The sequence below is a fragment of the Nomascus leucogenys genome, chromosome 15 (genome assembly GCF_006542625.1).
Source record: "Nomascus leucogenys isolate Asia chromosome 15, Asia_NLE_v1, whole genome shotgun sequence".
NCBI classification, from domain to species: domain Eukaryota; kingdom Metazoa; phylum Chordata; class Mammalia; order Primates; family Hylobatidae; genus Nomascus; species Nomascus leucogenys.
The window spans coordinates 76,577,877-76,605,293 of record NC_044395.1 but is presented as its reverse complement, the minus strand read 5'-3'; the positions used below and the strand labels follow the sequence as shown (position 1 = coordinate 76,605,293).

General features: G+C 44.0%; 1 protein-coding gene across 1 annotated transcript in view; it reads right to left on the bottom strand.

Moving 5' to 3' along the window:
- LOC105739138 overlaps window positions 1-26,748 on the bottom strand; it is a 63,106-nt gene extending 36,358 nt beyond the window's left edge. The window contains exon 1 of the mRNA XM_012503856.2: window positions 26,598-26,748. Coding sequence (XP_012359310.2) covers window positions 26,598-26,703 — 106 coding nt within the window. The 5' untranslated portion in view covers window positions 26,704-26,748. The remainder of the gene's footprint in view (window positions 1-26,597) is intronic.
- Between the last annotated feature and the right edge of the window lie 669 nt (window positions 26,749-27,417).

Here is a 27,417-nt window from a genome sequence, read left to right as displayed (position 1 = left end):
CTATAAAACTTGGTAATGATTAGACTATGGTGGGGAAGAGAGAGGGATGAGTTAAGGATGCTTCTGAGATGAGCATCTGGACTCATGGAGCCTCCACCTACAGAAAAGGGGAAACCTAGAGGAAGATCTGGGGATCAAGGGCTCTAGCTGTATTTGAGATGCCAAGTAGGCAGTGGGATTCTTGAATCTGGAGCTCAGAGTAGCAGTCCAGGCTGGAAATGTACATTTTGGTATTAATTACATTTTATGCACTGTGAATGAAAGACTGAATGAACAAAGTGATCATGCTGAGATTTGAACTCAGATTTGCCTGACTTAGAAGTTAATATTTTATGCACTATCCAATCACCTTCCAGTCAACTGAATTCAATTAAAATTGTGACTTTTCCAGTATCCAGAGACTGTCAAGTCCAGGGGGAAATGTGATGAATGCTAAGTCCAGAGAGAAGGCTAGATTCTCAGAAGAATTCTTGAGAACAGGCAGAATCTGAGAGTCCCAAAGGCCAGGGGTTCTGGCATAATTTCTGGAGATGCATAGGAAGAAGCTAAGTCTTGGGGGATGTAGGGATCCTTCACACCCTCAAACTTTACTAAGCCAAAACTCTCCTAGAGTAGACACTCATAAGATTGTTTTGAGATAATTTATTGGAAAGAAACTAATACAGTGCTGGGCACATAGAAGATGCTCAGTTGTCAGGCTGGGCTACACTAGATCGCAAGAACAAACAATCCCAAAATCTCAGTGACTTAACAGAGTCCATATGAGTCAGACAGTGTTCCTGAAGGCACTTTTCCAACAGTGACTCAGGGATCAGGGCTATTTTCATCTTTCAACCCTGGTTATCTCAACTGTCTTCACTTCTCCCACTGGCAAGAAACTGGGGAATTCACACCTGTTCTTACCAGCTTCCAACTGGGGCAACACAAATGACTTCTACTCCCAGCTTGTTGATCTGGAAAGCATCCCAACATAGCTGCAAAGGAGGCCAGGCAAGGGCTAGGGCTAGGGGAGCATGTAGAGATTCCGTGAGGCTTCATTTTCTGTGCCTACTCAGCAAATGCTCATGCCGTCTCCTTCTGGTGAAAGGATGAAGCAAGGAAGAGGACTGGAAGATCCAAGTGGGAGATGAGGTGGTCAGGCTGAGGATGATGGGGTTGGAGCAGGGACCCTAGACCCTACTCAGATCTTTGACTCTAAGAGCTAGGATCAGAAATCTGTGCCTGGAACTTAGTCTGTTTCTAAGCATAAAAAATGCATTTTCTCCTATTCTCTATGTTTGTCTCTCTCAGCATTCTCATTGGAAAATACTGGAAAATAAAGGGGAGGTTAAAGTAATTTACTGTCACAGTCTGAGGTCTGTGCCCTCCAGTGACTTTTGCTGCCCACGATCCATAAGGAAAGGATGTCTGAGAGACTGTGGGACAAGACCGTTCCCTCACTAAGCCGGATCCTAAGGAGCCCACATCCAGGAAACTGCCCAGGGGCATCACCTAAAGGAGCAAAATCTTCCCAAGCCGATATCATTGTTTCTGTCTTGGGTTGGGCCTGGTGATGAGTTTCTATATCCTTCCAGCATAGCGATCTTATCAAAGCAAATTAAAAATGAGAATGGGCCCATAAAACATGCATTATGGGCTCTCGTAACTTCATAAAACCAGATAAATGCTCTGCTCCAGAGAACCCTAGATCGAGTTTACACCTCTCTCCCTCCCCACAATGGAATCATCAACAGCAGATAATTGAAGTTAAAAAAAAATCAGTAACTTGTAAAGTTCAACTCAGTGGATTGATTGTTTGGCCTCATGAGTTTCCTGGAAAAAAAGCAGATTGTGCCAGAGACACCTGCCTTTCCTTGACCCCAAAGAGCTGCTCCATGTTTTCCATGAGGTTTGGACAAAAGGTATAGAAAGAAATCTGGGTTCTTTTCTCTTTCTAGGTGGTCCGTCTACCCTGCCCTTCTGCCCACTGACACCTGAGTCCCCAGCCCCAAGCTGAAGTGTTTTGATTCAGTTAGTTATCAGGCTTGCTATGAATCTACCTCCGCGATTTAGACATTTTCCTGGGACTTGTCTTTGACTGAAAGAAGGGAGAGCTGACAATCATACAGCAGGTTCTCTGTCCCCGTCCCACCCATTTCAGCTCATCCTTCCCTTTCTGTTCTCAGGGAGGATTGAAGGTGCTGGTTTTGAACAATGAACCTCATTATTTCTGTGTCCCAAGCTTGACAAGTGACTCTGCTCCAGCTGCACCCAAGTCATTGAATTAAAACTGTGCCCTCTGAGAATGGAGACTGTCCCAGGGATGGGAATTCTGCCTGGGCTTAACCAGCCCAACTACTGGGACTTCCATCCAAGCCCTCCTTTCCTGTGAAAGCTCACTTTCAAGAAGAGAGTTGCTTATCCCTGGTGTTTGTTTGTTTGTTTGTTTGTTTGTTTTTGAGACAGAGTCTTACCCTGTCACCCAGGCTGGAGTGCAGTGCCATGATCACGGCTTACTGCAGCCTCCACCTCCTGGGTTCAAGTGATTCTTGTGCCTCAGCCTCCCGAGTAGCTGAGACTACAGGCGCACACCACAACATCTGGCTAATTCTTGTATTTTTAGCAGAGACAGAGTTTTGCCATGTTGTCCTCAAACCCCGGCCTCAGGTGATCCACCTTCCTCAGCCTCCCAAAGTGCTGGGATTACAGGCATGAACCACCACTCCTGGTCTATTCCTGATGTTTGAATAAATCCTTCCATCAACCATCCTCTCTATACTTATCCTAAGCCCCGACCCGAACTAGTTTGGTGCCCCTCACCCTACAAAACTCTGAGCCCCTATTATGGCAGAGACAGTGAGGAAGGAGGGTTTTGGGTCTAGTTTCATGGCTTTCCTTTGAGCTGAGTGTGGTAGTTCAGCCAACATAGATGTCAGACCAAGTTCCCCCACCAGGCTAGAGGAAGACACGTTCTTCCTGAGCATAGTGTTTGTGCCCTCTGTACCCACTGTCCTGACTGTGGAGATGGGCAGGCCTCTCTTCTCACAATAGTCTTTGTTCTCTCCTAGACTTTAAGCTTAGATAGCATCTGGATGAAGTATCCTCCGTGCCCAGCCATCCAACTGCAACCACAATCTCCAGATTGGTCCCTAGTCTTATAGCACTGCATGAAAACCACTGACTTATCTCCAGTTATACTTTATTGTCACTGTTTGTTTGTACATCTGCTTCCTGACTAAACCATATGGGAATGTGAAGAGCAAAGGCCAGCTTTGACTTATCTTTGTTATCTCCAGTGCCTTACACAATGCCTGGCACATAGTACGTGCTCAATAAATATTTGTGGCACGAGTAATAATATTTAATTGTGTCTGCTTAGTCCAATTCTAAGCACGCAAGAACTTTTGCAATTTGTTGTGATTGTTTTCCTGTAAATGGCACAGGGAGGCACTCTGACTCTATGACCTCCTCGATGGGCTCTACAGTACAACTGAGACAGAATAAATGTCTGACTGCTCTGTTTTGACTGGTGACAAGAGTTGCAAGCTGATTAATACATTTAAAGTGGTGATCAATTTGTCTTATTCATATCCTCTTATCCTGATTGTAATGACTAGATCTTTTAACATAATGAAAACTGCATATTTCACTCAAATTCACAGTTTTGCATTCCAGAGGAGTTGAAATGCTGTTCTTTATTTAATGTTAAAATGAGGTATAAGCTCTTGTCTTGGGAGGCCAGGAAAGGTGACAAGCTGCCTCTCCTCTTGAAGGCCAAAAGTGTGGAATCAACTGAAACCTTTGAATTTGACTATGAAAATAGATTTTCAGAACTGTGAAATGGGAAGGCACATCTATCTCTTGCCTGGTTTATGGGTACATCAGCCCCGAGTGGAGGTCATCTAGCTTTGGCTTGAATACTCTCCAATGATAGAAGGCTCACCACTGTACATTTTATTTTTCAAAGCCTCCAAGTGTGAAAATAATTCTTATATTGGTTCAGCATTGACCTCCCTGTTGTTTCCATTTGTTTCTGTTTCTGTGGACTTACCTGCTTCTCTTCCTTCTTCTCTCCCTCCCTCCTTTTCTTCCATTTTAAACTTCTTATAGTTTTCCCTAAAAATGTATAATACCATAATAACCTTGTACACTTTGCCAAGGCTTTGAACTTTACTTGTGCTTTTCACATAGCCTTGCAGTGGTTTTCTGTTGATTCTCTGGCATTGCTGCTTCTCTTGGAACAACCTGTCCTAAGAGTGGCCTCTCTGATCCACACGCCTTTCTCCCTCACTCACTGCCATATATCCAGCACCCAGAACCTTGCCTGACACACAGTGAGCTCTCAGTCAGTGGTCCTTCAATGAATGAGTACATAAATTGATGGTGGTGCCTAGAAGGCATTTTATTAACTGTGACCCTGAAACCCTGTCCATGGTTGTTTGGTATCCCTCCACTAAACAGTCAGCATCACACAGGAGCAAGATGGAAATGGAGACAAAAGATATTCCCACTGCCTTCTATGATTGAACCTGTGTCAGAAAAGCTCAGGAACTATGAGGAGGTTGTGCTTTTGCCAGGGGACCAAAGAAGTAGGGGAAATCTGAAAACAGAGGAAAAGAACAGCAGGTGCACAGAGAGGAGTGGAGATGAGAAGCAGAGAGGGTGCAGAGGGCTTAGCAGCCCTGGATCCCAGGGGTGTCTGAGGCCTAGCCCTGTCCCTGTCAGTGCTCCAGAAGATGACCTGGCCTCCTTCCCCAAATTCCCCTTTATTGCTCAAGCCAACTCAAAATAGTTTATTTACTTGCAACCAGGCATGTCCAACTAAATACTGGTAGACACGAAGACGTCTGTTTCTTAGCCTTGGAAAGGAGGCTCTGAAGGGTAAGAAACTCTCCCAAGGCCACAGGAACAGGAGTGGCGGAGTCAGGCCCACAGCCAGTTTTCCAATTGAATCCTAACCCGACGCCCTCCCACTGTGCTTTGTTCTGTGCAGTCACTGAAGCGCGTCCCTGGCCCTGGCTTGTGCTCTGCCCCTGCGTCTTGCTTCTAACAAAAGAAAGAGTCACTTCTGGAGCAGCCAGATGTAGCAGAGCAGTGGGAACCCAAACCAAGAGGAATTCACTCTCCATAAATTATGCTTTAATAGATGTCAATTATTAATTCCTAAATAAATATTTGTTAATATTCAAAAGAGTTTGCCTACCAAGAAAAACTCAGGCTACACAGAATAATTAGTGCTTCTTACTGTGCGATGGATGCAGCCCATAATGATTTTTTTTTGCTGCTCTGCATCTTTAGTTTTTCTGAAGTGTGAATGCCTGAGTGTGCTGGGTTTCCTGCGGGGGTTGGCTGGCCCTCCTCTGAGCAGTCTTGGTTTGAGGTATGTGCACAGAAAGAATGCAAGGAGCTGAATGCTTCCACAGTAGCTCCCATACTGGCCAGTGGGTCTTTCTCTTTCTTCTTTGTAAAGGAAGATTTTAAGAAGAACTGAAGCTAAAACATGTCTAATGAAAGAAAATTGTAGATCTAGTCAAAAATTGACAGGTGGGGAAGTCATTCAATTGAACAAAAATCTCATGTCATGTATCACAGTTTTGAGCAGTGTGCTAGGGCTGGGTCAGCAGGCAAGGGTGGGACTGGCCACAGAACAGAATAGATGTGTCTACAGGGTTCCAGGAGTATGCAAGACTAATAGGAGAGAGCATCGTGCTAAGTTCTTAGCTCAGGGAAGAGTGAAATTAGTCCACAAAAAAGAGTACAACAAAATGCTAGGGGTGGCTTGGAGAAGCTAGAAACCACACTAAATTGGGGACAAGGGAAGGGAGTGATTCATGAAAGGAAGTCAAATTTGAGTCAGAGCTTGAAGAATGGATAGGATTTTGATGGGGCAAAGATGGCCTTGGCATTTGAGTTTTGAGCAGGCATTCATTTGCTTTTTCATCCATTTAAGATACATTTACTTGGTGCAACTGGTAGTTGCCAGCCAGCCTGGTCTAGATGCTAGCCAGCCTGATCTAGATGCTGGGGATTTATCTTTTAATTCAAAAAATCCTGGGTCTGCGAACTTAGAGTTTACAGTTCAGTGACATATATTAATAATAATGACACATATAACATTACCTAATAATTTCACATAGAATATAAAAAATAGTTGCAATACAGTGAGATATGGATCCAATAGAATGACAACCTCCACTGGGGACATCAGAGAATTCTTCAAGTGGTGAAGACTTTTGGTATAAATCCCAAAGGAGTCATTTATCCAATTACTCATTCACAGCAAATATTTACTGAGTACCTACACATACCAGACACACTTTGTGTATCTGGATAGTACAATAAACAAAACAAAGTCTTTTTCTCTTAGTGTTTATATCCTAAAAGTTTAGCAAATGAAAGGAGGGAAGGTCATTCCTCTCAGAGAGAATAGAACATGCAAGTCATAGAACCATGATGTCCTGGGGTGAAGCTACAGTTAAAGTTGCACAAGGAAGGGGGTTGTCAGGAGGTGAGACTGGAGAAGGAATTAGAGACCACATTTCAAAGTACCTTACAACTGGGCTACACACTCAGAACTTTATCTACAGCTGATAAAAACAAAGTTTGAAGAAAGTGATGTTGAGGGCTATGTGGAAGCTGGATTGGAGGAATATGAAGCTGGGGGCACAGACACCAGTTAGGAAGTGATTGCAATAGCCCAAAACACTCATGACAAGGGCCTGGATCAGTGTGGGGATGGAGCAAGGATGTGTTTAAATTGGAAGAGTGGCATTGAGTCTATAAATTACCTTGGGCAGTATGGCCATTTTCATGATATTGATTCTTCCTACCCATGAGCATGGAATGTTCTTCCATTTGTTTGTATCCTCTTTTATTTCATTGAGCAGTGGTTTGCAGTTCTCCTTGAAGAGGTCCTTCACATCCCAATGCCATCCCCATCAAGCTACCAATGACTTTCTTCACAGAATTGAAAAAACTACTTTAAAGTTCACATGGAACCAAAAAAGAGCCTGCATTTCCAAGTCAGTCCTAAGCCAAAAGAACAAAGCTGGAGGCATCACGCTACCTGACTTCAAACTATACTACAAGGCTACAGTAATCAAAACAGCATGATACTGGTACCAAAACAGAGATATAGACCAATGGAACAGAACAGAGCTCTCAGAAATAATGCCGCATATCTACAACTATCTGATCTTTGACAACCTGACAAAAAGAAGAAATGGGGTAAAGGATTCCCTATTTAATAAATGGTGCTGGGAAAACTGGCTAGCCATATCTAGAAAGCTGAAACTGGATCGCTTCCTTACACAAATCTGGATCCCTTCCTTATACAAAAATTAATTCAAGATGGATTAAAGACTTACATGTTAGACCTAAAACCCCCTAGAAGAAAACCTAGGCAATACCATTCAGGACATAGGCATGGGCAAGGACTTCATGTCTAAAACACCAAAAGCAATGGCAACAAAAGCCAAAATTGACAAATGGGATCTAATTAAACTAAAGAGCTTCTGCACAGCAAAAGAAACCACCATCAGAGTAAACAGGCAACCTACAGAATGGGAGAAAATTTTTGCTACCTACTCATCTGACAAAGGGCTAATATCCAGAATCTACAATGAACGCAAAGAAATTTACAAGAAAAAAAACAAACAACCCCATCAAAAAGTGGGCAAAGGATATGAACAGACACTTCTCAAAAGAAGACATTTATACAGCCAAAAAACACATGAAAAAATGCTCATCATCACTGGCCATCAGAGAAATGCAAATCAAAACCACAATGAGATACCATCTCACACCAGTTAGAATGGCGATCATTAAAAAGTCAAGCAACAACAGGTGCTGGAGAGGATGTGGAGAAATAGGAACGCTTTTACACTGTTGGTGGGACTGTAAACTAGTTCAACCATTGTGGAAGTCAGTGTGGCTATTCCTCAGGGATCTAGAACTAGAAATACCATTTGACCCAGCCATCCCATTACTGGGTATATACCCAAAGGATTATAAATCATGCTACTATAAAGACACATGCACACGTATGTTTATTGCGGCACTATTCACAATAGCAAAGACTTGGAACCAACCCAAATGTCCAACAATGATAGACTGGATTAAGAAAATGTGGCATATATACACCATGGAATACTATGCAGCCATAAAAAATGATGAGTTCATGTCCTTTGTAGGGACATGGATGAAGCTGGAAACCATTATTCTCAGCAAACTATCGCAAGGACAAAAAAACCAAACACCTCATGCTCTCACTCATAGGCAGGAATTGAACAATGAGAACACATGGACACAGGAAGGGGAACATCACACACTGGGGACTGCTGTGGGGTGGGGGGAGGGGGGAGGGATAGCATTAGGAGATATACCTAATGCTAAATGATGAGTTAATGGGTACAGCACACCAACATGGCACATGTATACATATGTAACAAACCTGCACGTTGTGCACATGTACCCTAAAACTTAAAGTATAATAATAAAAAATAAAAATGAAAAAAATTGGAAGAGTGGCTCTTAGCTTTGTGTGTATATGTGTGTGTCTAAGCTTTTTGAGAATAAAATGGATGCTTCTGCACCCAGGAAAATGCTCATACTCGCCTACACATATTGTTTTGCAAGCAACTTCAAAGGGCACGAATTCCAGATTAAGAACCCCTGAGTTATAGCAAACAGTTGGGGTGAGTGGGGGCCAGGAGGTGTACACATAAAGTAAGAGGCTGCAGCAATGGTTTGGACATGAATCCGGTGCTATTCTAGTTCCCCTTTCAGAACCCACCTTCTCTGGTTCTTCTAACTGTCCACACACCAAAACTTGGGTGGCTCCTGGTCCACAGAACCTTTCGGCTACCCATGAACTTGGCTGTCCCTCATTCCTTCTAGACCAGGCTTGTGCCTGTCTCCATCACTCAGATGCCCACCAGAGCCAGAGGCCAAGGAGACAAGTTCCTTCCTGTCTTTTCAGTCCTGGGGGAAAGTTAGAGTATTCCTCAGTGGCGTCAATACCTCATAATACAGATAAAAGAGCACCTCCTTATAAGACACCAGAGTGGCGTCAATACCTCATAGTACAGATAAAAGAGCACCTCCTTATAAGACACCAGAGTACTAGAGGTGGGAGGACCCTCAGACATCAACAAATCTCATTCCCTCATTGCACAGATAAGAAAGTTAAGGAATAGAGAGGGGAAGAAATTTTTCCAGAGCCACACAGAGTAACCGGGTGAGCTGGAACCAGAACTCTCACCTGCTAATACAATGTCTTTTGCCCCTCACAGAAGGTAATGGCTCCCTTCTTCATTCTTCTAGAAAAGCAGCATGTGCCTTATTAATGGTACTGATTGCAGCCATGACCTGAACCAAGATCAGTAGACAGCAAGCTCCATCTATGAGTGTGTCCACACCCAAGAGTATTGAATGCAAACCATGACAGAGGAGAGGTTGGCTGCCCCTAGGTGCTCACCAGTTTTCTCTGCCTGCATCACCATCCCATGTAGGGAAAACAGCAGCCCATGCATTTATTTTTCCTAGGCCCCCATATGCCTTTGCAGTACCACAAGGATGATGATAACCAGTTCCCAGGGGTGTTGCATACATGAAAGGGGAAGAGCACGTGAACAGACTCCCACTGCCCCTCAGAAAACATTCTTTCCTGCTTTTCTTCTTGGCACTTCTTCCCACACTCACCTTAAAAGTGCTATGGGAAGAGCTGGGGCTAGGGAAGGTCGAGTTAATGGTCAGAGATGAAGGCAAAGGCTGAGTTTTGCCTTTGTTGTGGCCTAGGGCTGCATCCTTTTCCATATATTCTATCTCCACATAAACCCACACAGACACCTTTACAGGGTCATTCAGAACCAAAGTCAGAAAGAGCAGTAAGCACAAGAAGATAGAACTGGGATGTCCCCAGCAGATGCCACAGGGATGGCAAGGCCCAGGCAGGCTGGCTGGGCCTGGACTTGTCAGAGAACACAGAAAAAATCATGTCTTTGCCAGACTGAGTGAGCAACTTGCAGTCGCCAGGCCGTGGCCCCCACCAAGAGTTTTCACAGGTTCATGGGTGGCCATGCTGGTGGGCAGGGACAAGAACTGGAACCTTCTTCCAGAGAAGTACAATTGCTATCTACAGATGGGCAGGATCCAGAGAAGTGGGATCTTCATCCAAATCATAGGGAGTTGTGACTTCCAGGTGTCCCATGTGATCCCAATTACTTTGAGTCTGGATCGTAGACCTACAGAGTGAGAGCTTGGGAGAGACACTGTTCTGGAGTCAGGTGCTGGCTTCTTACACAATGGCTGTGTGCATTTGGGAAAGTTAGACTCTCAAAGCATCTGTTTCCTTTGTTTCTCCATCCACCGGATATGAGCAATAATAGGCTCCACCTTGATGTTGGGCTGGAGAGTAAATGAGATCAAGGAGAGCCCGTATTAGTGAGCGCTCAAAAAATCCACAACAAAAACTGGAGGGCAGGAGGGTAGACCCTCCTGAAGCCACCTGCTATTGTCTTTGCTCAAACAGTTCCCTGCATTCTTCTGCAGCCTTCTTGTTTTTTTAAGTAAACTTTTTAAGAAAGGAAAACATACATATAGAAAAGTGTGTGAATCGTAAGTTATAGTTTGATGAGTTTACTAAAGTGAACACACCCATAAAACTGGCTCTCAGATCAAGAAAATGCCCCTCATGGGCCTTTTAGGGCCATATCTATTATCCTTTCTGACTCCTAGCATCATGGATTAGTACTGTTTGCTCTTGGAAATTTATATAAATGGGATCATACAATATATATCCTTTTGTGTTTGGCTTCTTTCAATTAGCATTGTGTTTGTGAGATCCAGGCAAGTTGTTGTATGGAGTTGTAATTTCTTTATTTTCATTGCATGTACTATTCTATTATAGGAACAAACCACAATTTATTTATGCATTTTATGGTTGATGGGCTTTTGGGTAGTGTCCAGCTTTTGAATAGTGCTGCTAGACCATTCTTATACATGACTTTCGATGAGCATATGTAGGTTTTTCTGTTGGCTATAGATTAAATTGAACCAAATTAAGTTGACATTTTTGTAGATGAAAAAGTTAAACACTGATAATTTCATACAACTCAATCTAATACTTTGGAGTAAAAATGTTGGGCCATGAGACATGTATAATATATTCAACTTTCATAGATACTGACAAACAGTTTCCCAAAGTGGTTGTACCAATGGACACTCCTACCAGTAGTATGTAAGAGTTTCAATTTCTACAGTCTTTTAAACAAGGGGTACTCAGGTTCTTCTGCAGAGCCTCATGTACCCACTTCCTCTGTTCTGAAGGGCCCTTTTGCATCATGAATTTGCAGTGTTCTCTGTATTTACTTTCCCCTTGGGAAGGTCTTTTTGACAGTTCCCCTTTGGGAAGGTCTTTGAGCCATGTTTTAGTGTATGAAGAATGTGGTTCCACATAGGACAAGTGTAATGCCGGCAGAAGGAATAAAACTGTGAGAACAAAGAACAAAGCTCATTCCCCTCCAGTGATAACCTTGAAGCACCTGAGTTTGAATGGTATTAAGGAGGATGACTTCTCCTTACACCAATGGGTTTCAATCTGTCCCTAGACAGGCTATGGAAAGTAAGAGGACAGGAGCTAAGGCTTTTCTGTCTTGCCCAGATCCGAGGAAGCTAGATATTTCCAGGGTGTTGGTGTTGATCAGAATCCATCTGCCAAATGGAGGCAGAATGGGAGGCTGTTTCTCCTTGGGCCTGGCATGGCTGCTCTATCCATTTGTCACAGTAGGCTGAGTGCCTAGTGCTACAAACATTTAGGGGGCCCACAAAAATGTTTTAATTCTCTTAAAATCAGAGAATTTTAGGACATTTTAGGTCAAAGAAAATGCTTTAATTTATACTATTAATATTTTCTTCTTTATATTAATGTAGTCATAAAATATAATTTGTTTATTTACTTATCTAAATGGAAGAAAGAGCCCATGAAAATAAGAGTACCTAGGGCCCACTAAGGTCATACCGTGTCCCTGGGGCCTAAGCCACCTGCAGAGTGGATAATTCGAATTCATGGCACTTTCTGAGTTTAGTTCCCCTTTGGAATATCTTTTTGATAGTTCTATCCCTGTCTCAGCCATGCCTCGGGGTATAAATAATCCTGTCTACATTTGAACCAGAGAGTAAAAGGGGAACACTGGGAAGTTCTTCATTTCACCTTGTTCCCAAAAGTAGGGTAAACTCTAAAGATTTCTTAGACCTACCTTCAGAGCCAGTGTGAAATCTGAATCTTTAGACAGCATAGACATAACTCTCTTGGGGTGTAGGGCAAGGGGTATGCTGAGGACAGGACTGTGTTCTCCAGCTCCCAAGAGGATCCCAGTATGGGCTTCTGGACCCTGGTCATGGCTAGACCTCAAGCCTGCTTTATTCCTGTTTGTTTACTCCTTTGTTCTTCCTCCTCCTAACATGCACATACCCAGAGACTAATTTAGGGGCTAGAGGCTGAGACATCAAGATCTTATTTCTTCCAAACATGTCTCTGTTGGGCTGGCCTTCAAGGAACTATAGAATGATGAATAGCTGTTTGCTGGCTGGAGGAATTTAGAAAGGACAAGCTATTTAAAGCTCTGTGAAGAGCAACCAAGTTGGGAATATATCTTTTATTAAATGGGGGGAAAAAGAATAATTTTGCAAAATACTAATGATATAAAATATGAACAGCATGAATCTGATCTATTTTATTTACAGCTTTATGTTTGAATTAGAGAGAGAAATGGACAAGGAAAGAAGAAAAAAGCAGATGGTTGGATGCAGAATCAAGAAGAGAGGGTTCTACCAGTAGCTCTGCCACAAATTTGCTCCATGGTCCATAAAAAAGCACCCAACCTCTCAGAATCTCAGTTCCTGTATCTGCAAAATTGATGACTAGATTATCCTGAAGGTCTTTTTTAGCCTTCAAATTTTAACACACAGTAGGAGCTCCATCAGTAATTGCTGAGGTAGTGAGGGAATGCAGGATTGTTACTGGACCAATATCACACATGTGTGAAATCCAGCAACAGAGGTGGTGAGCTCATCAACAATAGCAAGGAGGCTGGGAAGCAGAGCCCATCTGTAGACAGCATTTGTACTGCCATAAAAATAGCATAACAAGATTATATTGAAATATCCCACTATTTAACTTAATAATTTAAATGTTTGCCTAATGAGGTGGACTTGATTGGATTAGGGCATTCACAATTAATTTTGATAGATCATTTTACACATTGGAGGTGCATTCTTCTGAACCAGGAGGTGGAACGGAAGTGCAAAATGTTTACGTTCAAACGAGCATGTGATTTTGCAGCAAACATTAATCCCAGATCATGCACACTAAGTCAATTTCAGAAATGGCTTCTAGATATATTATTAGAAATTGCTCTTCAAATATAAAAAGCTTGTAATAGAGTTCTGTCCATTTTTCCTTTGGCTGATGGAAGTTGTTTTATAAATATGCCTATGATAGGATGTTTTCTTCATCCAAGCCTTTTGGTACTAATTGCAACTTTTTAAACACTGTAAGTAGTAGCTGTCATGAACACTTTGAATCCCATTACAAATATGTATTTCTGAACAATTTCACATTTAGGGGTGCATTCTTTCAACTATTTTTTGCTACTTTTTCCCCGTTTTTTAAAAAAGCATTTGAATTGGAAACTGTGGATCCCCCTTTCTGTTAAGGAAATAATTTTATTATGCAATAGAAAAATGGCATCAGCCCCCTCCTACATCCTCTCGAAAATTAAAGATCCAGGAGTGTTCACATCTGCCCCAGGAGTCAAGAATGAGCAGAGGCTAATGGCCTCTGGAAAGGTAAATTGGAATCAGGCCATAAAATCCATCCCAGAGTTCCAGGAAAAACACATTCCTCAATACCATTGCTGTCGGATCAAAACTGCATCTCTGTTTTCTATCAGAAAGTTATCTCATGTAGAGTGTCCATGGGCAAGGTGCTTCTTGAAGAATTCTTTGGGTCTCAAGCTCCCCTTCTGAAAGATGGAGCTAAATCACCCACATCTCAAACCTGAGGAATGGAGGTCCTAAATGTGACAATGTTTAGTGAGACAGCATGAAGTGATAGAAGCACTGGTTTGGCACCAACTGACCACAGCTCAAATCCTGACTTTGCTCTTATTAGCGGGTTACCTTGGAGAAGTCACTAACCCTTTCTGAGACTCAAACACATCATTTAGTAAATGGGGACAATCACACCTGATGGTGAGTGTTGTGAGAATCAAATGCTACATTCCCTAATGCATGATAGCAGCTCTGCAAGTTTTAATTCCCTCCACCTCACACCCAGTCTCCTTCTCTGGGAGGAAAGCAGTCCAAAATTCAAGGCACCATTGCCATCTTGGTTTCCGCAAATGCTCCTGACAAGTCTATTGCACTTAGGCCATGGGGGCCCTGTTCTTCCTGGTCTTGGGAAACATGTGGTCTGCTCTGAAGGCTCCAAGCCACCTTTGTTGGCAGAAGCACCTGTATCTTCCACCCTTCTCCTCCTCTGAGGTCCAAGCTCTATAATGAGACTTCATTAAACTCACCTGATGTGAGGTTTCAGTGACCTTCATAATGAAATCCAAATACTTTGCAAGGTACTCCGATTTGAATACGTCCCCCAAAAGCTCATGTGTTGGAACCTTAATTCTTAATGCAGCAGTGCTGCGAGGTAGGGCCTTTAGATGGTCATTGGGTCATGAGGGTGGTGCCCTTCTGAATGGATTCACGCCATTACCACGGGAGTGAAGTGCGGGCTGCTGGAAAAAGGGAGCTCTGGAGCACTGCTACACCTTCCGCACCTGCTTGCTTGCCCTTCTGCCTTTCCACAATGGGATGACGCAGCAGCTTTCCACAGTTGAGTTACCCGTGGTAAACTGTGGTCCGAAAATATTAAATGGAAAATTCCAGAGATAAATAATTCCCAAGTTTTAAATTGCATGCCATTCTGAGCAGCGTGATGAAATCTTGGCCCCGCCCAGGTCATGAACCATCCTCTGTGCAGTGCATATGCTACCTGCCCAATAGTCACTTAGTAGCCCTCTGGGTTATCACACCAACTGTCACAGTGCTTGTGTGGAAGTAACCCTTGTTTAACTTACAGTGCAGTGCAATAAGATATTTTGAGAAAGAGTGATGACATTCACCTAATTTTTATAATATTGTTATAATCATTCTATTTTATTATTAGTTGTTGTTTTAAACTCTTACTGTGTCTAATATATAAATTAAACTTTATCATAGGAATATGTATAGGAAAAATGTCTTTTATACAGGGTTTGGTACTACCCATGGTTTCAGGCATTCTCCATGGAGAAGGGAGCACTACTGCATTCTGAACGCACGAATTCTCTCCAACCCCCGGTGCTTTGCTTATTTATGCTGAGGGCTCACTCATCCTGGGATGCCCTTTCCTCTATTCTGCAACTAGGAAAGGTCTTCTATTTCAAGATCTAGCTCAAATGCCTCCTCTTCCCTTGTGGGTATAGCCACCATAGCTTTTTCTGGTCCTCTTTGGGTTTGTAATCTGTCCTGACACAGATATTATTCTCATACTAAGGCATTACAGGCTCCCTCAGAAAACCCCCAGGACTTTTCATCTCTGTGTCCCTGGGATCCTCAGAAACCAGGCTGATTACAAAGCTCTTAAAATCCTCCCAAGAATCCTATTGAGTTAGGCACTATTATTGAAGAAACCAAGGTTCAGAGGCACTAAGTAGCTTGTCTATAGTCACACAGCCAGTGGGTGTAGAACAAGGATTTGAACCTGGAGAATCTCACTTACAAGTCTGTGCTCTTTCCACTGCTCTATAAGCCTTTCCATGATCTCCTTAAATCTTCCACCAACCCAGGAGGCAGGCGGGGAAGGCCTGTTTATAGAAGAGGAAACTGAGGCTGACAGGAATGGTCACTTCCTAAGGCTTCCTGCCTCGTTATTCCGGGAGCTGACTAAAGTTCTGGGTTTCTGATTCCAAAACCGGGCCTCTGCACAGCCGCAGGCTCCTGTCAGCGACCTGCTGAGTCACCCGCTCCAGAAAGCCACCTGCAGCAGGGTAGGTGGAGCCTGGCCTATGGCAATGCCTGACAAATTCATGTGCCTCTCAGGGCCCTTCTAAGCCCCCTCACCACAGAGGTGACAAGTAAATGACAAGGGGCATCTCTGCTCCCAAGGGATTCCAGTCACGCAAACTCTGCCAATTAAGGTTGGAACGATGTCATCTCCTGAAATGGCATTTTAATGAGTGATGGTTCTGGGATAAATTGTTATCTTGTGATCCCTCGTTAGAGAGCTTAATTAGATCCATCATAAAACATATTGATCAATGGCACTGAGCAGGTCCACAGGACATTCACTGTCTGCTGGAACATTCCTACTCACCCTTTGGTAGAGCCTGGTAGGACAAGTCCCCAGGCCCTAAGAGCTGCTGGGTGCACGTTCTTTTTGAATACCTGGGCACCATTATCCTGGTTCTTTCCTCCCTCCCTTCTTTTCTTTCACAAATATTTATTTTAGCACCATCTGTGTGCCAGGCACTGTGCTGGCTGCTTATGCTTTAACTCAGTTTATCCTCATGAAGAGCTATTATTTCCTTATTTTGCAAATGGTGAAACAAAGGCTTGAAGCCCCAAGCTGTCAATTGGGTGTAGCCCCAACAAACTGAGTTATCTTTCAGGTAACTTCTGGGGAGTGGATAATGCAAGATGGACAAAAGTAAAAATGAAGGGAAGAGTAGACTTGATTAAACTCCTAATCCCTGCCGAGACTCTCTGCTGGGCACTATATATATGTCACATTTAACCTTCATATCAATGGTGAGAATTTTCATCTTCATTTTATAGTTAAGAGAACCGAGTCTCAGAAGTGTTACTTGCTCAAAATAATACAACCAGTGAATATCAGAGCTGGAATTAAAACATGGCTTCAGGAACCTCAAATCCAGAGAGGTGTGGGTTCAAACTCCAGTGCTATTATATATGCACTGTATAATTGTGTAATTTCTCAAATTACATAAACCTTCTGAATATCAGACTCTGCATCCATAATACTGAGGGTAATAACTGGACCCATCTCATACAGTTATTTTGAGGATTCAGTGAAATAATGCCTATCAAGCATTTAAATAGTACCTGACCCACTCAAAGTGTTCAGTAAAGATTTTTCACCGAACATCCCAATTGTTTCCCCTCGGAAAGAAATGACCTGTTTCCTTATCTATAAAGTGAGTGTAGTAATCCTTACCCTTAAACAATTCATAGGGGAGCACTTTAAAAAAGGTGAAGTATTCAAACTGGTTGGTCACCTTCTGTATACCTGTGTGCTGGCAAAAACTGGAGTCAGCACCTATTTTATGGAATTTTTTTGTTGTTGTTGTTTTTGTTTTTTTCTGTTGCCCAGGCTGGAGTGCAGTGGTGCGATCTCAGCTTACTGCAAACTCTGCTTCCTGGGCTCAAGCCATCCTCCCACCCCAGCCTCCCGAGTAGCTGCGACCACAGGCACACGCCACCAAATCTGACTAATCTTTTCTATTTTTGGTAGAGATGGGGTTTCACCGTGTTTCCCAGGGTGTTCTTGAACTCCTGAGCTCAAGCAATGCACCTGCCTCAGCTTCCAAAAGTGCTGGAATAACAGGCGTGAGCCACTGAGCCCAGCCTGGAAGAATTTTATTTGAATTATTATTTTTATTATTAAAATAATGCACTAGCACAATGGTGGTGGGGATGGGGAGGTGGATCAAGAGAAAAAAGTGGGGGTGGGTAATAAAATCAGAGTATTCAGACTCCAGTGGAAGGTAGGGATTACTGTGGTGGCCCAGGAAGTGGCCTGGGGAGTCTCACCAATGGGGCATGACTGCACTGATTCAAGGGCCTGGGCTCAGCAGGGTGTGTGTGTAGTGGTGGTATGTGCACATATCTGCATTGTGCCTGTGTGTGTATATATGTGTATGTGTGTGTGTATGTGTGTTGAACCTAATGCACATAAGATCGTAGAACTTTTCTACAAAGGAAAGGACTCTGGAGACTCATCCATGGGTTGTGCAAGCAGGGGTGTGTGTGTGTGTGTGTCTATCTCTTTTTGTGTATTGAGGCCAGTTTCCATGAGAGAGTGACTTTTCTCACCTGTGTGCACTTGGAGATTTTTTTTCCTTTTTTATTATAGTAAATGTAGCTTGAAAGCTGGGGATAGCACAGCTTTTCCCCGAACACAGATCACATCACATAATTTTTCTTTCAGAGAAAAGTGCTGCAAAATAACCTGCAGATGGTAAGTCTCTCTCTCTTTCTGTCCTGCTCTTGCGTGCTCTGTCTCTGTCTGACTCTCTTTTTCTCCATCTGTCTCCATGTCTCTCTGTATCTCTGTCTCTGAGGCCCTATTTGTAGCTTAAAATGCTTTCGCATTTTCACACTTGGCATGTAAAATGCCCCCGTATTACATAAAATAGCATGCATTCGGGTTTGTAATTAGATCATTGTTTCATCCCAAGTTCCACACATAATGATGCTGGACCTTGTTCCTTATTCCCTAGTACTACCTGCAAATACTGCCAGGTCTGGGTATCCTGCCCTAACCCCTTTCCCAGTTTCGTTTTTGCCAACTCCCAATGACAATCCTGCAACCTCACTGCACCCTGCTCCCTTGCTGATCCTCTCCTGCAGCCTTCGCGATGGGTTCAGTGTTCTTCGGCGGCGGCTCAGAGCAGCCCGGACCTCCTCTCCCTCTTTCTCTTTCTCTCTCTCTCGCTCTCTCTCTGGCATGGCCTGAACAATCACTTCACTCTGTTAGCAAGACCATCAGAATTTCTGAACACAGTCACAAAATGTATATCCCTCCAACTGCCCCGATATAAACAGTACCCAGAGGAAAGAGAGGAAAGGTCTCTTTTCTCTAAAATAAGGAGACTCAATTAAAAAAAAAAAGAAAGAAACTGGGGAGGAATCAAGATTCATTTTTAACCAATCTGGACATGTGTTAGAGGATATTGCTGAGAACAATTAGGGACGTATGAGTGAGAGGTTTATTTCTCACTTGCTTGTCAGGTCAGAAGACAATCTGTTTATTTTCCTGCTACAGTTGTATTCGATAAACTGAAAGGATGGGAGCTAGGAAAGAGGGTATGAACAGGATGTGTGCTATCAATTTGTCAAATAAATAATCGTGCTTGGAAACAACAGATTTTATTAATTAGACAGGATAGTGTATTATTACCATTAAAGTGTTATATTGCATTAATTTTTATATTTTACTCGGCTACTAATTACTGTAAAAGATTTCGGGAATGAAGCAAAATAAAATCATGCCGCATTATACATAATGTAAAGATAGCGTGAATTAATTTGTCGGCCGCTCCCCGTCTGCCTCCGGGAGAGGAAGAGGCATGGAAGGGCCTCCGCTGCTCGGCTTGCCGGCCGCTGCAGAGCTCTGCACCAGCGCTGCTCTCGCCTTGTCGCAGGAGGCAGCTATGAAGACCTGAGGTTCAAGACCCGGCTCAGCCGCGAACTTGCTTGGTACCCTTTGGCAAATCACTTCTCTGAGGCCTCGGTTTCCTCTTCTGTAAATGTAAACATCCCTTCTTTTTTTTTTGCCTTACGGGGTGGTTGTAAAGAGCTAACGAATTCCCGAGAGTAAAAGTGCTTTCAAATGTCAGAGGTGGGGAGGCGGGTTGAGATCAAGTACAATAAGAGGAGGTAGACAGAGGTGGGGGGCGTCCAGAGTTCAGACCCTGCAGGGGCAGCTCTGGTCAGACTTAATGCTCAGAGACTGCCAGGAGCGGGGGCCTGGAGAGTTAGGGCTTGGGGAGGGAATTAGGGCTCTCCAAGGCCATCCAGCGGTCGTCTCAGCCACCCCCTCACTGCACGGTGCCTGGGAGCGGGGGCCCATGGCCACACTCTGGCGGAGCCGAGTTCCTCACTGTAAATGCAGACTAGAAGACACCGCCCCCCCCCTCCCCCCCCCCCGTTATCCCCAGGCGCTGACACCAGGGAATCCCCCACTGGGTATTGGCACAGTGGAAAAAAGCACGATTCTCATCAGAAAGGACCAGGTTTTAATCCTTGCACAGCCACGCACGAGCCATGTGGCCACAGCCAAGTCCCTTAACCTCTCTGAAGGGCAGTTTCTTCCTCAGTTAAAAAAAAAAAAGTTGTTTGCTCAGGAAGAAAATTCCCAAGCTGGGCACAAGTTCTGGCTACGGAGGCGGCGGGCTGGGCCCTCACGAGGGTGCCAGGGTCCCCAAGGCTCCCCATGACAGCACAGCGGCATGGGGACCAGGAGCCCCAGCAGAGCCCTCCCCGTCCAGCTCCATCCAGGCACTGCCTCCCCGGTCCTCGCTGACCTCCGCTCTAGCAGAAGCCACCGAGTCCCATGGCGGCCCCCAAGCCCCACCCCGGGGGCGCGGTTCTCCCTCGCTCAGCGGCCGAAGCCCAGCCACGTTTTTCTCCAGGCTGGGTCTCCGCAGCCAGGGCCAGGCGAGGGCCATTTCTCAAGACCCACTGCCACCTACCGTCCGCAGCGGAGAACTGCAGGCCGAGCGCGGCAGGCCTCTGGGAAGCTGCCACCCGGAGGGACCAGATCCCCAGGCGGCGCTCAGGCCCCTCGGCCTGGAGCCCCAGTTCCCAATGTGTTCCGGATACGTGTTGCAGCCCTGTGGGAACAACTCAGCTGGCCACCTGAAGCCCTGATGCTCTGGCTTGCACTGTCACTGGGGTAACTGGACCCCTGGGGACACAGGCGTACTAGGGCAAGCCCCTCCCTCCCCATCCGGCTATAGTTCCCTTTAGAGGCCTGAAAAATCCTGCCCCTGGGTTTGGAGGGCTGTGTCTGGCTGCTTGAACTGGACCTGATGTAGGGCTTCCAGAGACAATTGTCCCTGTTTCCAGTTTCCAGAGTTAGAACTTCGCCTGCCCTGCAAGTCTGACCTAAGTCTGAGCTGGGCCTGCCTTCGGCTTTCTCTGTATTCTCTGGATCCCTTATGTGACCCTCTCTTGGGGCATGGATCAGGCAGCCCTGCAAAAAAGCACGGTCCCAAGTCTTGACTTCTCCACTCACAAGCTGGCTGATCCGGGGTAAGTGACTCAGCCTTCTTATGCCTCGTTTTCCTCATCTTTAAACCAGCAGTATCAGTAGTAACTTCCATATAGGGTTGTCATGAGGATAAAATGAGTGAATATATATATATACAAAGGAATTAGAACAAGGCCTGGCACACAGTAAATGCCTTATACGTGCATAGTAGTGCATTATCCAAGCATTAGGGATTATCTGTGTCAGTGTTATCTGTGTGCCTGTCACAAGACTTTCATTTGATTGTGAACTCCGTTAGCGTAGAAATCATCTCTGATTCAGCCATGAATCCTCAGCTACGTGCACACAGAAGGATGCAGTACCACTTATCCATGCATTCATTCATGCATTTAATAAATATTTATTCTACTATGTGCCAAGCACTGTGCCCTGGGGTCACAAGTATTAATAAAGACAACGACCCTTCCCTTATGGAGCTTATATTGTTTGGAGAAGACAGAAATAGAGCAAACGAGTAAGTCGATAAAATGGGTACATTTTGTAAGTGCTAGAAAGAGAACAGCCAGACTCTTTGAAAGAGAATGAAGGAGGAGGAGCATGGAAGAGAGCTTTTGGATGGTCAGGGAAGGCATTGCTTCTAAAGGCCTCTGAAGAGGCGATAATTAAGCTGAAACTTAGATGAAAAGGAGGAAGCTGGTGGATGCCTGGGATATAGGCAAAAGATGGACTGCAAAGGAGCAGGAGGAAACTTCCTAAGGTGATGGAAATGTAACGGCGGTTGCCTAAGTATATGTATAAAGTTGTCAAAACTCATCAAACTGAACCCTGAAAAGGAGTGAATTTTATTCATACAAATTATGCTTCAGGTTGGGCACAGTGGCCCACGCCTGTAATCCCAGCACTTTGGGAGGCCGAAGTGGGTGGATCACCTGATGTCAGGCATTCAAGAGCAGCCTGATTAACATGGTGAAATTCCGTCTCTACGAAAAATACAAAAAGTAGCTGGGCCTGGTGGCATGCAACTGTAATCCCAGCTACTTGGGAGGCTGAGGCAGGAGAATTGCTTGAACCCGACAGGCAGAGGTTACAGTGAGCTGAGATCATGCCATTACACTCCAGCCTGGGCAACAAGAGTGAAACTCCATCTCAATAATAATAATAATAATAGTTATTATTATCATAATTATGCTTCAATAAAGCTGATTTAAAAATAAAAGAGGGTAGCCAAGTAAAAATTCAAGGAAGAGCATTCCAGACATAGGAAAGAAGAGCTGATGTGTAGCCTCTGAAGCAGGAAAAATCTTTTTGCATCCTGGGAAAGCCTGTGTGGATGAAACAGGGTAAAGAAGAGGGAAGGTAGTAAGAGATGAGGCAAAGCCTCATCCTGGACCTGGTGGGGTTAGGATTTTATTCTGTGTGAACAGAAAAAGCCCTTGATTTGCTATCAAAAGTCCTAAACCCTGATCTGGACTTTCTAGCTGTGTTGTCTTGGATGAATCATTGAACTATTGTGAACATTTTTTAAATCTGTAAAATAGGAATAAAAATGATATGCAGGGATCCCATCGAAGGGGGCTGCAGCCAGGGCTGACTATGAAGGCAGGTTGACACCTGATGCCTGGGGATATACCCACATATTTTTATTGGGCACTCAAAAGATTGCTCATTGAATTAAAATAGTACATGCCTGTATGGAGCAGAGACCTATGACCTTTCAAATAGCAGTTGGTGAGTGGTGGGGAGGAAGAATGGGAATTATTCTCATAATTATGGCATTGACTAATTAGGGCATTGAGTCCTTCAGTGTGTCCTCACCTACCCAATACTGTTTTTTTCTCTCTTATAGAAAATTCTTATTTTCCTTGGTCTCATAGCATATGTCACAGTTTATTATTATACATTTAAATTCTGTGCATCTTTGTTCAGTGTCTGACTTTCTGCAGACTGCAAGCTCCATAAGGACCAGAACTGTGTCTCTTCTCTAAACCACTGTACCCCAGTATCTAGCACTGTCATTGGTACATAGGAGGCACTCAATAAATACTAATTGAATGAATGAATGAATGACTATAACCATCCATTTATCCAAAGACAATTAACTATCCACAGGGCCCTTTCTGCTTCTTCCCCAAAAATCCACCTTCTTCCCCTTACCCACTGGAAGCTCATCACCTAAGCCTGACTTTTTGGGTTTTCTCCATCATCCTCATTCTAAATTCAGCACTGCCCAACCCCACAGAGTTTCTTTCTTTCTATTTTAATAAACATCTACACAAAATTAGGGAGAGAAGACTGGTGGTTGTGTTTGATTTCACACTGGTTTTGACCTTTGATATTGTAAACTACTTTCACCTTAATTTGATTTTCTTAAGTAGATAGGGTCAAATCAACTATAATTCCCATTTTCCACATGAGGAGCCAAACAGCTGAAGAGATGGATTGACTCATCCTATGGCATAGCTAGGGAGTGGCATGGACACAGCTAAACCCTGGGTTCCATGGTTCTAAATTCCACGATCCTTTTCCCTTACAGGCTCCTCTGCCTGATGGTTCTATGTGCAATGCATTTCTCCCTTCACATCTTAGGCACTGATGGTCCATGACAAATCGTGATGAGGGTTCTCCACTGAGAAAAGATGATAAGGACTCTCAGGAGCAATACGCTCTTCCTGTAAGTATCTAATCCACTTCCAGTGGCCATCAGGGCAAATGGAGGACATTATGACATGATTACATGCATAGATCCCAAGTAAGGCCTCTAGAGCCAGATCTGCCAGGTTTGCATATTGGCCTTGCTACCTTCCAGCCCTCCAACCTTGGGTGATTTATTTCAGGTCTCTGTGCTACAGGCTCCTCATCCTAAATTGGTGATAAGAATAGTGACTACCATATAGGGTTTCTGGGTGAATTAAATGAGTTAATACATGTAAAATGCTTGGAAAAGTGCCTATCCAATAGAAAGTAGCCAATTGATGTCATCCTTCCTTCCTTCCCTCCCTCTTTCCACCCCTCCCTCCCTCCCTTCCTCTTCTTCCTCCCTTCTTCCTTCCTTCCTTCCCTCCTTCCTTTCTTCCTTCTCTTTCTGTATTTATTTCTCTCTCTACTTCTTTGTTACTTTTTTTGTTCTTCTCTTTTCTTTTTTCTCTCTTGCTCTATATTACTTATTCTGCCTAAATTCCTGTCTCTTCCCTGAATGTAACTTCACAATAGTGCATCAATAAATATTTGTTGAACCAATACATAGATGAGTAAAGAAAAAGGAAAGAGAAGGAGGGAGCTGATGCCTGGCACAGGATGTGAAGAAGTGAGGATAGAACAAAACAAGATAATCTTGTGTTTTTATATGTTTGTTTTTATCTTAATGTATGAGCTATAAGAGGTAAGACACTCTCATCCTGTTTTACCATGGGAAAGTCAAGCAACCTCTCTGTGCCTCCATTTCTGCATCTGTAAGGTAGCAGCATTGAACTAGATTGTCCTTATGTTTTCTCTGTCTCTGAGTCTACAATTCCATCTATATGAAATGTGATGTTGACTTTTCCTAGCATTTGAAAAGGGGATGGAAGAAGCCAAATGTACATTCCCAAATGAAACCTGTTTCACCTGTGGTACCCATACAAGGCTTTGCAGGTTAGTACTTGCTTTGATCTCACCCTGGTGCTGACTTCTATCTCCTACTCTGCCTCTTAATAGCAATGGGACTTTGAGCAAGACACTCAACATCTCCAAGCTTCCCTGTCCTCATCTTATGATGGGAATAAATGAGATGCTTAGCACAGTGATCAACATGTAGTAAATGTTCATTAAATTATAATTGATGTGTGTTATTAAAGTGTGTATATGACCTCAAGCCTTGACAAAACCCACTCTAAGGCCAAATGATGAATTTCCTATTAGCTGGTATTTGGGGCATTTTATGATTAAGCATTCATCTGTTACAAATTGAACCTCATGATAGCATAGGGAAGTGTATGAACTATCAGTTCTGACTCAAGGTTCAAAGGATTACATGCATTTTTTCAGGTCCCAATATATTTCTGGTACTTTGCTATATTATGCCCTTTAGTCCTTCTAACAACCCTGTAGGTAGGTTTTGTTGTGGCTGCAGGAATGAATTGAACACAGGAAGCTGCAGAAGTAGAGCCTGCAGGGAGCAGGAGTGATGGGAATTCACAGGACTCAACCTGGACCACACCCAGCTCCTTCCCCTCTGTAAGCCACAGTCAGCAAATATCCTGATTGCACAGCGCCAAGGATGGGAGTGCTGCTGAGACTTTCACCAACCCTGCAGAGTGGGAAAAAATATGAGTACCTCCCTCATGAATTCTCAGTCCTCGCTTCTGACTTCCTGCCCCTTCCCTTCTTTGACTTCTTCCAGGCAAGGCTTGGGCATAAATAATCTGTACCTGAGCATGAATAAACACTATGACTGGCTTCCCTCTCTCAGGGGATGTTTTGCTTTTGCAGCTGGATCTCTCATATCTTCTGGATCCAAACTCCAAGGCTCCACATTCTTTCCTAATTAGAATCCAAAGGCCTTAACCCAGCATGTGGGCTCTTCCCCAGCCTGCCTCCCTCTCTCCCTCCTACCTGAGTCAACTTGCCTGTGGTTGTCTTCTCTGATTCCAGCCCGAAGACCCTGGTCTACTTAACCCCTCATCATACTCCCCATCTCCTGGATTCTACTGATGCTGCTTGCTGCTTCTGCTGGAATACTTCACATCCCCAAATACTGCCTCTACTTTAGGTCTCAGTTCAGAGATCACCTCCTCCAAGAAGGCCTCTGTGATTTTACAGCTGGAAATAGTTTTTCTCTCAGAGAAATCATTACAGCAATGGTTCACAACTTTGAATATGAATTTTTGCACATGAATCAGCCCAGAGATTTTGTTAAAATGCAGATTCACAGAGAGTAGGTCGAGGAAGGTGTCTGAGATTCTGCATTTCCAACTTGCCCACCCATGATGTTTGCTGATGCTTCTGGTCTGTGAATTACCCATTGAGTAGCAAGTCATCGCCCAATCTGGCTGTGTATCAGAATCACTTGACAAGCTTATTGAAACTGTGGATCCTGGGGCCAGAGGTTGATCCAGGTTTTGTGGGGCCTGAACTCTTTCCATATAGAGAGTCCTTTTTAAAGTATACATATAAAGTTATGAATAAGAAATTGCCACCTGTGGTCCCAACTACTTGGGAAGCTGAGGTGGGAGGACCACTTGAGCCTGGGAGGTGGAGGTTGCAGTGAGCTGAGATGGCACCACTGCCCTCCAGGCTGGGCAAGAGAGCAAGACCCTGTCTTTAAAAAAAAGGGAATTGCTGGAGCTTCTCCCAAGTCCCTGGAACGAGCTGTGCAAGTGAAGTCTTGAAGTATAAACTCCACTAGCTGCAAGGTAAATCCATTTTTGCCTGGGGCCCATTCGACAGCAGAATCTTGGGAGGCAGGAACTATATGTGTGTTTTGTTTTGTTTTCAGAATTTCTCCAGGTTATTCATAGTGACCAATCCTAGACCCACTCCCATGCCTTCTCAAGGAATACAGCACTTGAACTCCTGCCCATCCACTTACCTCCCTCTATTCCTTCCATCTCCAAAGCCACTGTGCCAGGCACTGGGATGAACCCCACGGAAACAAGGATCAAAGACAGGCAGGCTTCTACCCTCAGCAAGTTCATGGTCTACTGGAAAACTGGTCACAGCTTCACAAAATGAACTCCTATCAGCTGTTTGCCCAAGTGCTGCAGGGATCAGAGAAGAAAACTCAGTCCTGATAAAAAGACAAGACTAGGAAGTCTCCCAGAGGGGCTGACATCGAGCGAGCTCTTGCCAAATTACTGGGGCTTCTCCAAGCAGAGGAAATAGCCTGTGCAAAGGCAGGGAGGCCTGAGAGAATATGTTCTCTTCAAGAACTAGCCAATCAAATCCACGTGTGGCAGAAGAGCAGGGCATATTTTGGCGGCAGGGGGCAGGGCTGTGAGGGATGGGTCTGGAGAGGTGGCTAGGCTCTCAGGACTTGGGGATCTTTGAGAGTGGATGGTGGGCAGGGGATGGTTTTCAGGCAGGGGACTAGCACAATCAGGTCCTTTTACTACATGCGCATTCATTACTTTCAACTTCTAGCTATAACTCGTTCTTTCCATGACATCGCATTATTAGATCCAGAGACCTTTATTTCTTTTTTAAAAACATCTTTAGTTCTGTAATGACTATTTCTTTTAAAATCATTGTTAAATGTCAGATAGCCTGTGAAGTATTTTAATCTTATTTGTTCCTCCTACAAACTCTGGGAGGCATAACAAATGATGTCTATTTTACAGATATGTAAACTAAGGATAGGAAAGTTTAAGGGACTTGCTCAAGGTAACAGAAATAGAAAATCTGAAAAGCCT